We start from the raw sequence: 20,086 nt of genomic DNA, 5'->3' as shown, positions 1-20,086 counted from the left end.
AATCCCAGCGTGCTCCGCGGGCTAGGGGGGCGGAGGGGAGCGGGGGCGGAGGGGGGATGGGGGATGGGGGTGGGGGCGATGGCCACGCTACACTGGCCCGCCGCTAGAGGGAGTACGGGATTAAGGAGGGGGTGCAGGATGCTGATGCTGAACTGGCCAAGCTGGGAGGAAAGAAGAAAGGGAGGGGAGGGGAGAATCGAGGACGGCCGGCCTAGCCAGGCCAAGAATGCAATTGCCCCGGTGGTGGGAGCTGGGAGACCCTTGTGCTTGGACGGGACAGGGTCGGGGGACACGCAGGATGAGCCCCGCGACCACTGGCACCTTCTTGCTGACAGGTTAGTGGCCCGCGCGCGACGGGAGGTCCTGGGGCCAACAGGCCGCCGCCTCCCCATCCCCCGCCTGGGTTTTGGGTATCTGGGTGCATTCTCTGGGTGTCAGCCCCTCTTGCTCCCCTGTCCCCACTACACCCCTCCTCCAGGACACCCCGTACCCCAATTCTCGGACCCTGTGAGTCCCTTTCCAGGCTTGACCCCTGGCCTTTTCTTTTTCTCCGCGCCCCCGCGGGCCCCTCCCTGCCTAGAGCGCGCAGAAATTCCATCTCCAATTTCCATTCCTACCCGCACCCCCCAATTCCCAGCCCTGCAGCAAAGACTTGGGGGTTGTCGCCCATTTTTCTGGGGGTCGTTACCATACGAAGGGGGCACTGCGGCCCGGAGACAAGCCATAGGAAATGGGTGTCAAGCTGCGTCCCTTTCCACGCAAACACATCCTTTTCTTTCCTTTCCTTGAATCCGATCGGGAGAGAAAACAAAATTGTGCGTTTGAAACACTTAATTCCCCCTCTTCCTAAGAGCATTTCTCGGCGGCGGAGATCTCGTTTTTCTTAGGGTTTATGGAGCGGGGAAGCAGAATCGTGAAATGCTGGGAGCTAAACAGGGCGTTCTGGTCAGGGTTAACCCCGGCTTGGGGCCAGAGTCGCTGCAAACAACACCGTTTGCCCCACCAACTGCACTATTTTGAAAAGCTAAAACAATTAAAAACAGCTGTGGGTGCCTCTAGTGTGCTTGGAGGCTCCGGAGGCTCCCAGCTATGGTCTTTTGGTGGTGATTACAAGGTTTACACAGAGACCTAGTTCTCCCTGCAACGTTACATTTTTCTAAATCTTGTAGAGAGAATGAATGCGTTTAGTCACGGTAACCGCATGTTTAATCCTTTCAAGCGTGTTGCCGAGATTCGGCCACAAGTGTTTGTGTGTATTTATGCATATAAACATACATATTTTACCTTAGATAAAATTGCAGTGAGTTACAAGCCTTTAAAATGCTGATGAAGAAAGATGCTTAAAAAAAAAAAAAAAAAGCCATAACGAGGATTTTCACTTAAGTGCTTCAAAGTGTTAGGTTCTGAAAAAAAGGACAATTTGTTGATGATCTTAGAAAAAGAAGTTTAGTTAAAAGGGAAAACCAATTGTTTACAGCTGAGTGAGGTTCCTGAAATATGGATGAGACACATTTGTATTCGAAGGCTAAAACTGAGCATATTTTAGTAACATTGCTACAAATTATTTATACGTATAGGAGAATTAAGAATTTGGCCCATTGTAGATGACAGGGTGTCAGGAATTGCACGTGAAGCTGGCTTTTCTAGGAATAAACAAAACTGGAGCACATTTACTGAGATTTTACTTTTTATCAGAAATGAGATGTTGACCATCAGATATATGAAAGAATGAATGAAGTGAAGATTTCCAACAATGAAAGATATTTTTCTAGGAAGTTGGGGTGAGCACAATTATACTTTCTAGAAGTGCCTTTTACTCTTAAGATGTTCATCCTTTCCTGCAAGTTAAAATAATTTTAGGATTCTTATGTTTGCCAGAGTACCATTCTCCTGACCACCAAACTGTCAACCCCTTAGACTTTTTCCAGTCCAGAAAAGTTACTTCACCTAATTGTAAACTGATAAGATATTCTTTTTCTAAAAAGTGAGAGTAAAAACCAGTATAGATGGTAGGGAAAAGGAAGGTTTAAAAATCTGTCCCAAGACACTTAAAGTTTGAACCACTTTGAACCAATTTAAATTTTTTATTTCAAACTGTTAACCAGAATTTTTTTTATATAAAAACAGATTTAGTATTATTTTTATCATACTGAATTCCTACTCACTATGCAAAATTCAGGAGAAAAGAACTCCAGAAAACTGGGGAAAAAGCAAGAAAATCAAGATCACCTGTAACCCCTTCATCCTGAGTTAACCTCCGTAAACATTATAGGTTTTACTTTTTCAGACTTTCTTTATGCATGCTTACGTATCAAAATAATATATATTCTTCATAGAGCTGCATGTGTATGATTTTTAAAAATTAAAAATGAGATTAAATTAATTTTTCAAATTAATTTTTTTCCAAAGAGAGCTATCAAATAACATTATATTTCCCCAGGTTTTTTTTTTTTTAAAAGGAAATAATATTAATTACTTTTTTTAATTAAATTTTTAAATGAACAACATTGGTACATAAATATTTAAAACTAGAGAACTGAGAATTTCCCCTGACTTCACTATTCTAACATACACAGTTATCATTTTGGTGTATTTCCTTGTGTTTTTATTTCTCAACATATAAAATAATTTTTACTTTTTTAAAAACAGAATTTTCTAGGAAAAAAACAATATTGATAGGTAAGTGATTATGATAAAACTTTTAAAATCTGAAACAAGGCAATATTAAAAACAAACACAAAAAATCAACTATGATAGGCAAATACTTTAGATAATATTTGTGTTAGCTAACAAAACAACATTAACTATCCCCCCTTAATAGACAAGAATTTTAAACACTTTTTTTGACATTTAGTATCCCAAGTGAATTTTGGATTTTCTCAGATATTTCCAAGTGTTGACTGTTTCTCACCCATTTTGCACAAGATTGCATGTAAAGCAAAGAAGGGTGTTAATAAGCATATTTATTTTATCAGATAATAACTGGGCATTGTATTTGGACAGTCGAAAACATTTTTATGAGCATTTGCTGTGGATCTATGAAGCTGTTGATTTACCACCTGTATTTAACTTCTTATGTAGTGGGAAAAGTGTATTTCAAAACAAAGTAGAATTTTCCCTTGTCAAGTAGTAACTAGACTTTCTACTTGGACTTTTACCTATTTTATGACAATTTGCCATGTTAAATGTGATACTCTTGACTTACCTCAGGTATTCAGCCTAATTTCTAGGGTGGTAGGAAAATTGTATTTCAAAACAAAGTGGAATTTTCACTTGTCAAATAATAACTAGACTTTCTAGTTAGACATTTAATCTCTTGTAAATGAAAATTTGCTATGGACCTATGAACCTGCTGATTTTCTACATGCATTTGGCTTAACTTTTAGCATGGTAGGGAAATTTATTTCTAAGCAAAGTAACGTTTTCAGTTGTCAGTATTAGCTAGACTTAGTATTTGGTTATTTTATCACTATTATAAGAGTTGCCATCAATCTAAAAGCTGTAGGTTTACCTGGTGTATTTAGCTTAGCTTCTAGGACAATGGACAAATTGTATTTCTAAGCAAATTGGAATTTTCACTAGTCTTTCTCTCAAACATTAAAAATAGCGAGAGACAGGACCAGAGAGAACTAGTGAGAGAACTCAAAGAGATAAAGACAACATGTATTTCAGATTCTAACACGGGTTTCCTACTGATGAAAACCATGCTCTAAACAAAATGCTGAATCAGTGAAGAAACCCTGACATGTTAAAAAACTCTCCATCAAATTTCAGATTGTTTGAGGATTCCAGTAAGGGCAGGATTTATAGATCCTATTTTCTCCTAAATAACCAGCCACTTTGTTTCTTTTTCTCTTTTACTAACTGTAGCACACACTCACTCTTTCTGACTCCTTTTCTTGAACCTTACCCTTGCCTCAGCTCTAAACATCAGAGTGCAAATCCTATTGCTGATCTTATTTCCTGCTCTTATTGCAAAATAAGGATTCCAGGTGAATAGATGATATGAGTTTATGTGTCCGCTAGAAATTCTCGAGATGGAGCTGTGGTTTAGTCCAAAGCTTCATAAAACTGTTAACATGGTGGCTTTTTTCCCCCTTTCATCCTATTGAACTTATCCAGCAGAGATAGAGAGACAGACATAACAGACATACAGACAGTCATGAACAGACTCTCTCTCTTACACACACACATACACACACACACACACACACACACTCAAGCTTTTTCTAAACTTCAGAATACTGTTCTCTAGTCTGCTGTCTTCCTGATTTCCAGAAATGTTAGCCAAAAACAGGAATGCAAAATTCAAAAAAAGAAGCTGGTGTTCCTAAGGATCAACAAGTCTTTTTAAATGAACATTTTTTGATCGGGTTTTTAGTTGGTAGGATCAGATGGAGTCTCAATGCTCTTAAAGCTGTTTAATATGATCTGCCTCCAAACAACATTCTCTCTAAGCAGAATTCCTAGTGTCTTCAATTTTTAAACAATGTAACTATAGTAAAGACAGTATTGAATAAAAAACAATCTCCACAGTCTGATGCTAGAACAGACATTTCCACTGATGCTTCTTTCTTTCTTGTCTTTGTTCTTTGTGCATATGTATTTTTCAAAGACTATAATTTTAATATGTGTAGTTTTTTACACTTTGTTTTGAAACATAAGTGCATCTTGCTTTCAGCAAAGCATTTGTTAAGGCTTTAGATGCTCTTATGCGAGATGGTGTGTAGACTAGCCGGATTGCTTTGTGAGTATGAGGTAGGCTAAGCTAAGCACCCACCAGGTGTGTGGGTTACTCGGTTGGGGTCCAAGAGTGGTCCCTAGGGAAAGATCCAAGCCTTTGCCCTGGTTCTTCTCTTTTTCAGTGAAATTTATGAATGATTTTGATGAAGATTTAAGAGGCTTGCATTAAAATCCAGGGATGACTTGCAAAGGGGTAACTGTGATAAGTAGATAACAGAATTTAGAGTTAATATTACTAAACAGGCTGCTGTGCCATGCAAAAGATGTTTTATAGCAGTAAATACATCATAATTCATTGGTACATAAGGAAGGAGGTGACTTAATGTGGTGGCAATTTTTGAGGGAAAAGAAGGTTAATATGAACCAGTGGCTTGATGTGTCTGTGAAAAAGAAAAAAAAATCAAATTCAGATTCTGAGAATAGTATAGTGTCCATATTTCACAAAAATTAATAGTACCCCCCTCTAATTAACCACATCTGTAATATTGTGTCCATTTCTGGCTGTCACATTTAAAGAGAGACGTTGACAAATTAGACAACTTCCAGAACAGTCCGTGGGGATGGTGAGGGGTCTGGCAATCCTGTCACAGGAGGTATCCTCAAAGGGTCTGGAAATGTTTAGCTTGAAGACTAAAAGTAGACATAAACTCTCTTCTGTTTGTTTCGGAAAGCAGAACTAGCTCCAGTGGGTGAAAGGTAGAGACGGATTTCAATTCCAGACCTTTCTAACAGTTAGTGCAGCTCAGCTAGGGAATCAACCTAACACTTTTACATGGTCTGTTCTTTCAAAATATCAAAAATATTCACCTTTATTGCAATTAATGTTTAATCTGAAGGCTGTGATAACATTTTCGTGTAGGGCAGCAAAGAAGCTTGTGATGGAAACATTTCATTTGTTTCTGATAAACTGTCTAAAAAGAAGAGCCCTATGTATTGCAAGTTGATCTCTTACAACTTGAAAGTAGCTGTAATGGGGCAATTTAACACCTTCCTTCCTACCCTCTTATTCTGTTTCAAACATGAATATCTATAAGAGAAGAGAATTAAAGGGCTTTTGGCTCTGTTTTGGCTCCCCCCACCCCCTTCCCGCAGAGTGTCCCGGGCCTTAACTTGTTTCCCATAGTTCTTCCTTTCCTGATGTTTCTCCCTGGCTGGGAACAGGCTTCCCGGGCAGTGGCTGCCCGATGCTGGGGCACCCAGGGTTAAGGGGGAGCAGCCGCTGCTGGCTGCTAGTGCAGGACAGCTAAGCCCTTGGCCTCTGGATCCTCTTACCCTGGGGGAAACAGGGGGCAGTTTTCACCACTTTTCTATGTCCTTGACACACTTGGTTATAATTTTTAGCTTTTCAGTTGAAGATAAAACCTTTCAATCAAAAGTAGCTTCCGACCCTGTGCTCTTTTAACTTCTCTCCATTTCAGGTTAGCCTGGATTCTGACGGTCCCAGGGGCACATTCTTTGTGTCTCAAACATGTCTTGTGGCAGATTTTCTTTCTCCTCCATCCACCTATTGATTGTTTATTTTGATTACTATATCTAACTTTGGAAACTTGATTGCTCAAAATCTGTAGAGTGTGCAGCAGAGGACCCCATTTCTGAGGAGTGATAACCTGTAACACATCTGACTCCACAGAAACTCATTTTATGTCCTGGAGCCTTGGAGTGGGGGACGGAGGGGGACTCAGATGAGAGATGTGAAGAAAGAAGAAAATATTCTTCAGGCATCTTTTTTCCCCCAACTTTTTCCTACTCCTTTTACTCCTGCCTCCCCCCCTATCCCCGCCACCCCCTGCAACATACCCACAATGTTCTCACTCAGATTGTTAGGTCAGGGATATGGTCACTCTAGCTCCGACTGTGTAAAGTATATTTTTCATGTTGAACAAGTTTCTCCTTATTTTCTCTCTCTTTTATAAAAGTGCCATGCACTTTTGTGGGATTGTAATAATGCACAGGGCAACTTGTAATGGCTCGCTTCCCAGTTGTTGAAGATGCCACAGGCGTTCCTGCGCTGAGCTCATATTTCCAAGAGAGAAATGCTCAGAGATGAGCTTCTGGCTTGTCACCGCTCGTTCACCTGATCCACAGACAGCTAGTTGTGATTCCTTGAATGCAATGCTTGCTCCTGCTCCTGGGAAGTAAATAACCCTCAGTGGTAAATTTTAAAACTTAAAAAAAGTTTTAAATAGGTTGTCTCAAAATATAAGTTGCTGGTGTGATTACTAACGTTGTATTCTTGAAAAAAAAAAAATAATAATAATGTGGGTAAAGCTAAAGTGCTATTGTCTTCCAGAGTCACTTTGGTAGAATTTTTGTCTTTTGGATCTTCCTTCATCTAAAAATTTTTATGCAGTATTTATGCAATAGTGGTTTCAATGTGTTTTATTACGTACAAAGCACTTATCTTTAGCACGTCTCACTTTCTACTTAATTGCCTTGGACTAATCAGATTTTTAGAATAGCTTCGGCATTTTGTACCACGGGAATTGCCACGGCATCTGTTGTGACACAGAAGGCAGACTTTTTCTTTTCTGACAAATGAAGCTGCTCATTTCAAAAAAGCTTGGGAGTTAGGCAGCTCTGGTGTAAATTCTTTCCCATTCTTTAATGTTTCACTCATTCATCTGGTCACCATTTTGATTATTATGGAGATTTGGGGTTTATTGCGAATTTGAAAGAACAGATCACAGTTAATTTTCCTATAGTAGTTAGAGTGAAATATTTTAGTTTCCGGTTTCTTCAGCGATAGGCATAGATGTTAAGTTATTCTTTTACCTTGGAATGCAGATGAAAAGAAAAAAATTAGCCCCAAAGGTCTTTTTGTTGTTGTTTTTGTTTTTTCCTCTTTAGCAAATTGGCGTTTCTTGTTATGCGGTAAAATGACACTGGTTTTTCTCTCCTATGAAATATCTCATCAGTGGAACACCTTTAACATTTTCCATTTTCTATAGCTATAGAGTTGATTCTCATCAAAGGCCAGTACTGCAGAAGTGGAAACAGAACAGATTACTACATGTGCTTATCAAAATTTGAAATATATGCCCTTTTTTTGTCTAGCCGGTTCCCTTCTAGGAGTTTAGCTTACAGATAGACTTGTGAAAGTGCTCAGAAGTAGAAGTATAAGGATGTTTCATGGAGCATTGATAGCCATAATGAAAACTTAGAAAACGTAGTAGTCATCTTTACTAAATATTCTTTTATTTATTTATTTCCTGGATGTCAACCTATTTTGAGACTCCGTGTTGGATGCTGGGGATTGTACGGTCCCAGCCATTATGAAACTTTTACACTACAGGGGTTGACAAAGATTAATTAAATAATTACACACATAAATGTGCCCTTAGAGCTATAGTAAGTGCTACCAACACTACTAGGATTTCTAAGGAGAGGATCTGGCCAGGCAAGGAGATTAAGGAAATCTTCTCTGAGGAGTACTGAGATCTGAAGCATGAGTAAATGTTAGTGAGGTGAAGAGGAAAGGTGTATTTGAGATTTGAGGTAAAAGAAAGCGCTCTGTAGAGGCCCTGGGGCAGGTTCACTGGGCAAATAGAAGGTGCTAGAAGAAGTCCAGTGAAGTTGGAGCAGAGAGAGAAGAGGGAAGCCATGTGAGAGGAGGTGAGATAGGAGGTCAGGTATCGAATTTTGCTGGACCTGTTAGACCACCTTAAAGAGTATAATCTGTATCCTAAAACCTGTATTCGGAGGGGTTTTCAGCGGTACAAGATCAGATTTGCATTTCAAAAAGAGCATTTTGGCCACTTTGTGAAGAAGAGGTTGGAGGGGTCATAACTGCTTGCAGCACACTATATCCAAGGCTACTTTTGTAATCCCCCATGGACATGAAGCCCTCCTGGGCAGGGACGGTGCCGGGGAGATGAAGCGCGGAGGGACTTTCTGAGGAGTGAATAGCAACAGGAGTGGGTTGTGGACGGAATTCGCCTTCGCCGTGGAGATTGGCAGGAGGACATGTCAAGGATGATTTCTAGATTTCTGTCATGTTCAGGAGGATGAATGGGGGTACCATTCAGGGCAGGAGGAATGCCGGAAGAGGCCCAGACTTTAAGGGAAAGATCAGGAGTCCTCCTCGGGACAGGCTGAGTTTGAGGTGCCGAGAAGGAAATTATGCTTGAGCAACGCAACCTTCAAATGTGATATCATGTAAACAAGTCCAACATATATGCTAAGGGAAAAAAGTGTAATCATGTTATGTAAAAAAAAAAAAAAAAAAGCACAGTGTGTGTGTATGAGTATGTGCACAAACATTTGTCTGCCTATGCACACACATGGAAAGACGCAAAGTGGCTCCCCTGGGCATTGGAGGGGGGGCCCAGATAGATAAGAGGGGATCTTCATGTTTTATACCCTCCTGGTTATACTATTTGAATGCACTGCAATGAGGATATAGGGCTTCTATAATTTAAAAAAAAAAAAAAAAAAAGGAATGACAGCTCCAATGAACAACCGATGTGAGAGTATTTCTCTTTCAGAGTTTTCTTAATTGGAAAAACCTTGCAAGGATTATTGTTGTTGTTTTTTTTTTTATTTTTATTTTGAACAGAATTCTTCCGACAGTTTAACTTCCCTAACTCAGTAGTGGCTCTTACACTCTGCCTTTTAATCCTTTTCCACTAGATTGCACTATTACACTAGATTTCACATCGTCTATGTACTATTTTGTATTCTGCCTTTTGCTAATTTTATTAATTTCAAAATAGTCCAACATTTTGCAGATCAGGACATTAAATTATAATGGTGCGTATACCTACTGCATATATCAGGGATCTCTTTTGTTAAGGGTCCCACGGGTGCTCCTTATTCATCCAACATTGCTGAGATGGAACGTAGATAGTACTGTTTCCTGGCTGTGGAAACACAGTATACATTTTGCTCGGGCTCTTTGAGCAAAGGAACAAAACTACCTAGAGAAGAGGATCACCATTCCTTCTCCTTTAGCTATTCTATCAAATCAACACTTTTTCTTTTATTGGACATTGAACCCCCCCTCCCCATTTTGATATGTATGATGCAAAGCTGAATCTTGTCTCCATGCAGTTTTTGGTTCTGTTGCACCATTTCCTCAGGAAAAATTCCTAAGAGTTTATGAGAGTCAGAGATAGCACATATCAATATGACTCGCTTCTTTCTACATCTGGCTTTCCTCAAAAGGATTACGCTGCAGCTCTCACGCGGCATGCCTGGCCAGTGCCATCCTCTTAGTCCTCCATGAGGCCGTGTGGACCGGGGGGTATTTGGAGCCCCTGGGCTGTTGCCTCTGCTCATTAGCAGCCTCTGGCATTTACTCCACTCAGCTATAGAAATATTGTCATTTCTCATGTATCTTAATGACTGTGAAAACAAAAAAGGGAGTACTAACGTCTTTCATGCCAACTGTAGTCACTACAGTTTTTTTTTTTCATTTAACCATCTACTTCAAGAAATCACATTTAAAGGAATCTAAAGTTTCCTTCATATTAGTTGTAGATTAAATGTAATAAGAACTCACATTTTTTGAGAACATCATCATGTGCAAAGCACTCTTCTGAAGGTTTTAACTGTGTTGTCTCGTTTAGTAACTCGTAAAATGTCTCTATGAAGCAAGGCACAAGACTGTCCCTGCCAGATAAGGAAACTGAGGTACAGAGACATTGCATAACAGTGGATAAAAACAGGGATTTCAACCCAGACACTCTGTCTTCAGACACTCTGATAGAAAATACTATCTTTCTGTATTCCAACTTTGTTTCACTCTGAAGTCTAATATCTTACCAATCTTGTGCTAAAATTATAGAACTCTAATAATTTTCAGGTGTGTTTAATAATTCCTGATGTTTTGCCCTGCTGGAACTCTAATGTTTTAACAAAGTTTGAAGGCTTCTTATTTTGGCATTCTTGGGTTTAAAATCCTGCTGTTAACATTCTCTTAGCAGTATATTTTCCTGAGGTTAGCGTAGGCAGTCCTTCTCATCAAAGCTTTCTCCCCCCATAGTTTCCAACTTTTTAGATTTCCTATTTTAATGAAGTGTGTGTGTGTGTGTGTGTGTGTGTGTGTGTAAATGCATTCACGCATATAATGCATGGAATTAATTTTTATGAGCATTACCTCCTTCCAGCTATTTCTAATCTACAGTCAGGGGAAAACTCACTTTTTCTAGAAAGAAAACTAAGTTGAAGATGACCTAATAGTAATAACAATATTTCAAATTACATTTAAAAATATGTAGTTTACACATTATTTTCCCATTTAACCATTTAGGGTTAGTACTGAAGAGTAGATGACATGGACTTTGCAGTAAGCCAAGAAATGTGTTCAAAATCCAGCTGTGCCACTTAGTAAACACATGACCTGGGGTAAGTTCCATAATTTCCCAAGACTTCTTGTCCTCATGGCAAAATAGAACTAATAATACCTTCTTCACATAGGTGATAATGTAAGGATTGAATCAGTTAATATGTATAAAACCCTGAGTGTATGCCTCACACCTAGCATTCAAACCATGGTAGCTAACAATAATGTCAAAGACTATTTTTTTTAAAGAGAAAGAAGATTTCTTAATGTAAGAGACAACTGAAAAAGTATTAAGGATGGTTGCAGAAAGGAAGGGAAGAGAAGATGTAGAGGGCAAGGAGGTGACATAGCGACATGGGGAATGGTGAGCGAAGCAGAGATATGTTGGGGACGTGAGCTGTATATCCACTTTATGAAAACAAAGTCCGTGTCCCCTTCAAGTGAAATATGAAAAGAGACAGATGAGACAGTGGACAGAGAATGAGGTGACAGCTCGGTTCTAAGGTGAGTGCGTTAATCAGATTAAATTTCATTTGGCATTTCCTGCTGTTTACTTGGACAGTGATGTCGGAGTAAGTTATTATTTATTATTTCTTTCCCTTGGCATTCTGATTAGCTCATCAGCAATCAGTCACCATTCAAAGCTCTTCAGTTGCTTTTATTAAATAACAATCCCCTCCTCCCCAAGTCTGCAAATTATTCAGGTTTGGGAAAGAGTAATGTCTCTTCAGAGAGTGCTCGCCCCAGGCCAGATGAAATGTCGTCAGTCATGTTGCTACAAGACTCAGAATAAATCATGGAATCTTATGACAAACTTTAAGTATTGTATGGTTTCTAGGGAATTTTAAGGGCATGCCAGCCACCTTTGGATTAATTCAGGCTTTGATGATTTTTGAGAGGGAGTGTTGAGCAATTGGTCAAATTGTATATGCCAGTTGATCGTGTGAATGTCTTCTTAGCTTGGGCTGTGTAAACGCAGTATGTATGTTATTCTTTGCTTTTTCTGTTGCTGAATTAGAGCAAAACTCACATCCAGGTACAACTGCAGCAGAGATTATCATGAACTCAGTGAGCACAGTGGAGTTTCTTTCAAGATTTCTGGGGATGGTCTATTATCTTTGGAAAGAGTCCAAGAACCAGTCTATACACGTTGAAATTTTTTTGCACATTAGATTTAATCTTGAAAAGTTATGTATAGGGCAAATATTTTTTAAATTGAGTTACATTTTCCCATGCTAACCAAGGAAATCTGTTCTCACAGAAAAAGACAGACTCTGGTCCTTTTCTAACAAAAATCAAACTTTGAAATCATAACGTTTTTCAGTGAGTATCCGCATTTGTCATTGCACAGATTATAGTAATTCTCTATACGAGAAGGTAGTGGAGTGGATCCATGATCTTGAACACACAATTAAAAACAAATAGTTATTTCCATGTTACTGAGATTTCTTCCCCTGAGGTGCGGGACTTGAATGTTTAAGCAGACGCGCCATCCGTGATGTTGTGTCTTGTCTTTAGTGACATTGTCTGGTGAATAGAGTCATAAAAAAATTGTCTTTTCTTTTTTTTAGATTTATTGGACTGCAGTCTTCTGTGGTCAGTGGAGAACTTTAGATGGATCACTATGGACTTTAAAAAAAAAAAGAATAATCTCAAAGCAAAGTTGGCCTTAAAGTAGAGCAGTATCAGTGGGATGTCTATCCTGCTTCCATATTTTAATGATTGAGAAACCAGTCAGATTTGTCTTTTGAATCCTGTAAAAGCCAACTGGACTACCCTTATAGAGGACCTGGAAATTATGAGCGATGATATGCTGGCTCACCTGGCAAGGACATGACAGAGGGTTAGACAAAAATATCTCACAGACTTGTTATCCTAGTAAATTCTTTAAATCACCCATAAAGTACAATATGTATAGTTTTGTGTGTATAACTCCGAACACTGATTCTTATGCATATGCAGTCTGAGAACCACTAGGCTAGAATAAAGGAGGGAACAAAAGGGGTGCTGTCTGGATATTCAAACCATTCTTTCTTTATGCTAACTCCCCAATCCATGGCAGAGTGGGGGGCAGAAGTGGGAAAGGTTTTCAACTCTAAGGTCAGCCTACATTTGGCATATATGATGTGAGTCAGTTGAATATCCTATCTACCTTTGGGTTCTATAGTTATCCTCAGTCTTCTAGCATTCATATTTGTGTATGAGAATTGCCTGATGAAATTGTGTAACCCACCTACCTAAACTCTCCATGGTGGAGTCGTGAATATGTGTTTTTTAAATTTTTTTTGGTGATGAAGTTTTGGAGGGTATGAATATATATTTTTAGAGAGCAGCCCATGTGATTCTTAGGGGATCAGCATGTCGCCTTTGGAACCCAGTGATCAAGAGAACCCAGGGAGTGGGTATTTTGCCACAAGAGACTACTATGAACATTTCTGCTCCTACTTTAGCATAAATTATTTAGGAAGTGACAACTGTATTTTTCATCTAGATTTAAAAAGGACATAATTTCAGTTGTTAAGCAAAGCAACCTTTTATTAGGTGAATCATCCAGAAGATTGATCTTTTAGTAGATATAAAATTAGTACCCTTAAGTTTACATATTTTAAAAAATTACATACCCATCTAGTCATTTATTTGCTCTGGGGGCTAGAACCTTTGATTTCCACTCACAGTATCACTGAAACAATCACTGAGGTTTTGTTTGCTTGTTTGTTGGTTTTTCATAACTTGGGTTTTGAATTGTATTCCTTTTTTTTAATTTTTGGAAGGGAACTTGGTATTTCTTCCAATTTTGTTAAAGCTCAGAATTTTCTACAAAATTCGGTTTAAAAAAGAATATGCATTTCATCTCTGATTTGCTAAGGTGAGGAGCCCTTTCAACACGAACATTTCCTTTGCCCCTGCCAAATTTGTCTTCACTTGTCCTTACTTTCTGAATCAGGAAGTATTTTCTTGGCTTGTATATGCTGGTCTCACCCATTCTGGTTTCTCTTGAATCATGTCTCATCAGTTTTGCTCCTTTTCTTTATCCTCTCTGTTTCTCTCTCCCTTTGTCTTTTCCTCTGCTTCTGAACAAAATCTGTTTCCCCACCTCACGTCACCAGCTCTCTCTGCACCGTGCCATGTCTCAGTCTATCTAGCGTGTCATCTCTTTCTCCCCTATCCCAGCCAGCGTTCTTGAAACATTAACTGTATTTGCTACATTTCCATCTTGACCTTTTGCAGTCCGGCTTCTATTCTTATCCCTTTGTTGGAGCTCCACTTTGAAGGAGTCCCCTGTAACTTCTCACTTTACACATCTAGCAGTCTTTTCTAACCTCTCATTCTCTTTATCCTTTATGCAGTATGTGAGGGTGCACAGTCCACCCTCCTTGATAGGTCTTCTGGTGACATATGTGACACTTCAGGCTTGGTTGTCCAACCTCTCTGACTGCCTTGTCCCTGATTTCTTTGCTGAATTATCCTCTGTGCTTGCTATATAAATATATTTATTAACATGTTCTGCCTTTGCTGTCCCTCCCACTTTTTTTTTTTTTTTTTTTTGTACATTCCTTCTTACTATATTTCAGCTCCAGAAGCTAGGACCAAACTGTGGGGTGTATCCTGGGGGATTCCGGGACTGAGCTGAACCCAGAGAGAACATACCTGAGATGGCTAGAAGAAGGGAGAATGAGATGGAGACCCAAGGTTATAGTTGGGAAAATGGTACCCAAATCCCATGTCTGAAATGTAAGGATGAAAAATGGGGGAGTAAGCAGTGAGAGTGGTAGTTTGGTTAATGGGAAATAGGGTAGATGAGTGGCTCAAGAATGTGAAGGTGTATGTTCTCCAGGTCACTTTGTATGAGAGTGCCTAATACATGTTACCTGGGAGCATGGTCTATATAAAGAATTGTACTGGGGTTTGGCTTCAAACATCATTTCTCTGGGGATGAACGTCCAAATCTGTATCTGAAGCCCCAGTAAGTTCTCTTACGTAGCAGAGTTCTGTTTCCATCTTTCTCTTAGATGATTTCATCGGGATATCCAAGTGGTATGCCAAATTTAATATGGCTCAATTTTATCTTTCTCCTGATAGGGAGGGATTCCTAATGTATCACTGTTCTGTATCCCCCTCCTGGATCAAATATTCAAAGTCATCTTTGTTTCCCCTTTTTTAAACTAACCTCCATGCAGCAATTTGAAAACTTTATCAGTACTCTCTCCATGATGTCATATAACTGGGCCCACCTTTATTTTCAATTTATAGGTTGACTGCTACCCTACACTCCAGAGATATCTCCCTATTTATTACCTCCTAACACCAATTATTATGTTCATTTCAGCTAGTGTAATGTTTCCAAACCTCAACTGTAAAATTTAAAAGATACTTTAAACCTATCACAATATCCCTAGCCAGAGATAATGGCTTCCCCCCTCAGGGTTTTGTAGTACCTATGTTTTCTATCACTGTGTGTATGTGTAATTGTTATATTTGTGTGTGTGTGTGTGTGTGTGTGTGTGTGTGTGTGTAGATTGTAGATTGTAAACTTGTTAGGGTATAGTACCTGTGTCTTGTTTACCCTTTATCCCCACATGTTCCTTGTACTGACATGCAACAAATATTTATCAAATGGGATTAAACAGCTAGTTGGGCTGGAAGGAATCTAATCTTCATTAATAGTAGGTGACCTGGGATAGTCATTTTAATTTGACATTAATTTCATTTTTGTACATTTGTTTTATTCTGAAAAGCTTTTTTATTAAGCTGTGCTGATGGCATAAATGGAACAGTTAACTGGAAGACCAAACAGGCCAACAGTTTTATTATCAGCAGAAAAATGACTGGTGGGAAGAAAGATGGTGAGTTTAGGTGGTAAATCTAAATCCCCTTTGGGGAATCAATTAAATGTCCGCTTCCAGTATTCTTTTTGCTTTTTTAGTCATGTGTGGATTTTTTTTTTTTTTTTGATAAGTTAGTCTGAAAAACTCCAGTTTTGTTTTCCTAATCTTCTAAAACTTCTGATCCTTTATGTTCTTAATCCATTATTTTCTAAGTTTTTTTCCTTTGCCGTAGTTTTGCCTTTTTTTTAAACTAAAAATAATTCTTGTTTTTAACCTATTGTGACCCTTATCCAGTCACTAGCTTGCCACTTATAAAAATTGTTACAGTGTGGTCATTATAACAATTTATTTATAACATTGAAAAGCATTAAGAAGCACATTTAACAGAAATTATTTTAAAAACAATATTTATACAACCTTAGAAAAATGGTCATAAAATATTTTGTTAATTGTGGATGATTTTTTGACTGATTGTTTTGTTGCAAAACCAAATTGATATGTTTTGCTATTAAGTAATTATATGGCACTTATTTTCTATTGGAAAGAGGACCTGACCCTTGGATGATTGATTATTTTTTCTGAATTTGTTCTTCCCTATCATAAATGTGTCCATTAGCAATATGCCAGGACCTTTGAAATAATGCATTTCATCAGGGAGAAAAAGACTTAATAACGAAAAGATTAGTTGTTTTCAAAATGTCAGTTATCATCATAAGTTTTCACTTAATATTTCTTGATTATTTGCCTTTAAGATCTCTCTGCCCACAACCCTCTGCCCCAAACACCCTCCCCCTCCCCAACACACAATTTTGGCTATATGTGACCATACACATTGACATGTAGCCTCATTTCTGTAACTTTGGGGCAACCAAGTGTCTATAAAAATAACAACAATTTAAAAATATTTTTAAAAGAACAGTCATTTTGTGTGCTAAAATTGCTGCCATGTGACAAATCCTGAGTACCTTGTAGGAGTGATTCCTGGTTTACCTCATTGTCTTCATACAGCCCTGAAGTTGAGGATCACTAGCTTTTTTCCAGCTCACACCAAATTTTTCCTTACGTGGAATCATCCACTGCCATGTTTGTTTCACAATAGGACAGAGGCTTCCAATTCTCCTCTACTCTGCTGTTTTTGAAACAAACCAGCAAACACCGTTGCATTTCTAAGGAATTTTTATTGCGAATACCTATAAGAAAAAAAGAGTTTTATAGCAATAACTTCCCATGAGAAGATCACAAAAATTTATTTTAAAAAGCACTAAATGCACTTACTCTAGGTCCTAAGCCCATCATCTCATAGTCCTTGCCCCAAACCCTCCTTAGATATTCTCAAGGGGTTCTCAAGGTTTCTTCAAGGGAATTACCCGGGATGACCACCTGTGTCTGGCAGGTTCCTTAATCAAGTTGAGGGCCCTCAGCTTCTTAGACACGTCCATTCTGCCTGTGTTCTAATCTTCCTAGTTATGGCCCCAGATGGTCCTCAAGGTTACTATCTGCAATGTACTAATGCTTTATCATCTCCTGAGGACTTGAGATCTGCCCTGATTTCCTGGTGCCCCACATGAGATCACCAAAAACTCTCCCTTTGGACATCACACCATTCTGCACTATATTGACAGTCATCCTTTCTTTTTCTTTAGTTTCTTCTCTTTAACTCTGATCCCTAGAACTCCTGTTGTCTTTGAATATGTACCTCCATTTCCTATTTGATTTGCTAAAAAGGTGTTCCATAAGAAGCTGTTAAACCCTGTGAGTCATTCACTCTGGTGTTTTCTTAGTGAAATGTACTATTCCAAGACCTTCGCATACAGCGTTCTCCAGAATCTTCAAGAGATACTTGTCTCTTCCTCTTTTAATCTTCATGCTCCCATTGGACCCCAGATTGATTTTTCTCCTTGGAACCAGAGTGATAACCATAGTTCTCAAAATAGAAGTGATCAATACATCTTGAATCTACTGAGGTACCACATCCTCAGTTTCTTTGAACTCCTCTTTAGCTTCTTCTCCCTTCCTGGTCTCCTCATCCAATTTAAATCCTACCATTGTAGTTCTATGTACAGAGAACATTGAGAGAATAATACATTTCATTAACTGCATGAAGAGAATTGTTTCTAGTTGCTCATGTAGCAAGGCCATTTTAAGTGCTAACCACAGATATCAAATGTTCTTTGGGATGTTCTTGACCGTGAGTCCCAATCATCTTTTTTTGACAATTTCAAGAGAGCACAAAAGATTATAAGAACATTTATATAGTAAGGTAAGTTTAGTGATTGTATTTTTTTGGTATAACTTTCTTTTAAAATAAAGTGCAGTTCCAAACTTAGCAGTGGGATGTCTCTTTTCTATAAATAGTTTTGAGGTATTTGGAGTCTCAGACAATATATTTGGCATCATTCTACCTTGATATACATTAAATACTTAAAAAAATCATAAAGAGCTCTCTAAATATGGATGCCCTTTTCTTTTTCCTCACGTAGAGATAGACAAACTTAAAATTTACCCCAGAATAATTTAAGTAAAAGAGGATGAATAAGCCTTCATATTACCAGCTTATATACTTCACTTAGATAAATGTTTCTAAATTCTCCTTTCTTACTCAAGACAACTTATTTTCCAAAATGGGTTAGCTTTAGGTTTGCTGACAGACTTTCATTGCTTTTTTTCTTAAGAAACAAGAAATGAACTTTCTCCTAAGAGAAAGTAAAAAATAATCATGTACTGATTTCCTATTTATTTTCCACTTAAATATTAAACTTGAATTTGACGTTCTTGGGAGTCAAGTCTATGTGCTGTGAATAATTTGTAGAATTCTATTCTGCCATCATAAAGGAGCTCCTCTTAGCTCACTGACAGTCAAGGAATGGGCATGGCTTGAAGATAGAAATATCTCTCTAGATGCCTTCTGCTTTTGTGTGGTTGGAGAGGAGCAGGAAGTACTCCTAGGACTGCAAATACATGTTCTCCTTTGCCTCTGAAGGTAGTAAAGTCAGGACGAAGAATCACAGAGTTCCAGGACTTCAAAGGATCATCTATGAGGGAGATGAGTTTCTCCTTCTAGGCTCTGGTTATGATGGCTGAAATGTCTCCTTTTAAGCTTCAGGTTTGTTTCTTGCTTTAAACAAAAGAATCTCTAGGTTTGTTTCTTTCTTGAAATTGTGGTTGTCGATGCACTTCTTCCAGTTGTGCAGTGTTCTTATGATAACTTCACAAAATAAAGAGTGAACTTGGATTATCTGGTCAAATTCTGGTTTGTCATCAAACAAGAGAAATAATTAAGAAAGCAGAGGTGTTATGCAGCATAATTAGCTTGCTCTAGCAGGTCATAATAATATAATGTACAGCCACCAAATGTATTACCTTGTGTTTTCAAATCAACAAAATATGTGACTTCCTGGCTTCAAGTCCCCAGCTTTTCCTCTTACTATTCCTGTAGGCTTGAACCTGCCGTTTTGTCTCTCTGGATTCAATTTTGTTCCCTATAAAATGAAGGACTGAACTCTCCAGGAGAACAAGTGCATGCCAACTCTGATCGGTAGCATCTGTCGGGAATTCTGGGTTAAGTAGAATGCTGAGGCCATATCCAAGTAGGAAGTAATGCTATGATCTGTCTTTGTTAGAGAAATATATTTGGCATGCTCAGACAGAATGACATCTAAAGCCCTTTTCAATTGCAGCATTCGTGAGACTAAGTTTATTGATCACCAATTAACAATGGTTTGCAACCACTTTCGAACTGACATTTAAGAAAAAAACAACAGGACAAAACAAAAACGTAACCATTATATGGAAAATCAAGATGTTTAACAAAATAGTTTCAGTAAGTGGCTTTGGTTGGGAGAGAGAGAGAAAGAAAAAACAACCTTTTTGCTTTTTGTAGAAAAAGACGCGAATCGTGGTTTGTCTTCCACCTCACATAAAGCACAGTGCCCTTGCCTCTTAGAGGAATGAAGTTTAAAAAGGCAATGTAATGCCTTCCTTGTGATGAATTCTACGGCCTAGGCATGGTCTGCGAAATAGAAGCGGTCACTGGCCACTGCCAAATGAAAGGCCTACAGCACTTTGATGTTGAGTAAACTCAAAGGTGAAGGGGAGACTGCTGAGAAAAGCTTCCAATTCAAAACCAAGATTTATAAAGCGGGATGGATAAAACACCAGGTAAATCTTACTGAGGAAAAACAACCCAACAGGTTGTGTGCTTGGCTGGAGACTGATGTCCCTCAGAATATTTTTC

General features: G+C 38.6%; 1 protein-coding gene across 6 annotated transcripts in view; it reads left to right on the top strand.

Moving 5' to 3' along the window:
* The first annotated feature begins 60 nt into the window (after positions 1-60).
* Positions 61-20,086, top strand: part of LOC111147298 (sarcoglycan epsilon) — a 66,844-nt gene continuing 46,818 nt past the window's right edge. For 3 of the 6 annotated variants that reach the window (XM_022503260.1, XM_022503258.1, XM_022503263.1), the window contains exon 1: positions 61-335. In XM_022503260.1, the coding sequence (XP_022358968.1) occupies positions 227-335 (109 nt within the window). In that variant the 5' untranslated portion in view covers positions 61-226. Of the gene's footprint in view, positions 336-15,762; positions 15,871-20,086 lie in introns of all 6 variants that reach the window. The other 3 variants (XM_022503261.1, XM_022503259.1, XM_022503264.1) reach the window with 2 other exon arrangements.

Source organism: Enhydra lutris, unplaced genomic scaffold, assembly GCF_002288905.1.
Source record: "Enhydra lutris kenyoni isolate GAN:26980312 unplaced genomic scaffold, ASM228890v2 scaffoldscaffold16, whole genome shotgun sequence".
NCBI classification, from domain to species: domain Eukaryota; kingdom Metazoa; phylum Chordata; class Mammalia; order Carnivora; family Mustelidae; genus Enhydra; species Enhydra lutris.
The sequence above is the reverse complement of the archived record's forward strand: the minus strand, read 5'-3'. Positions and strand labels throughout refer to the sequence as shown.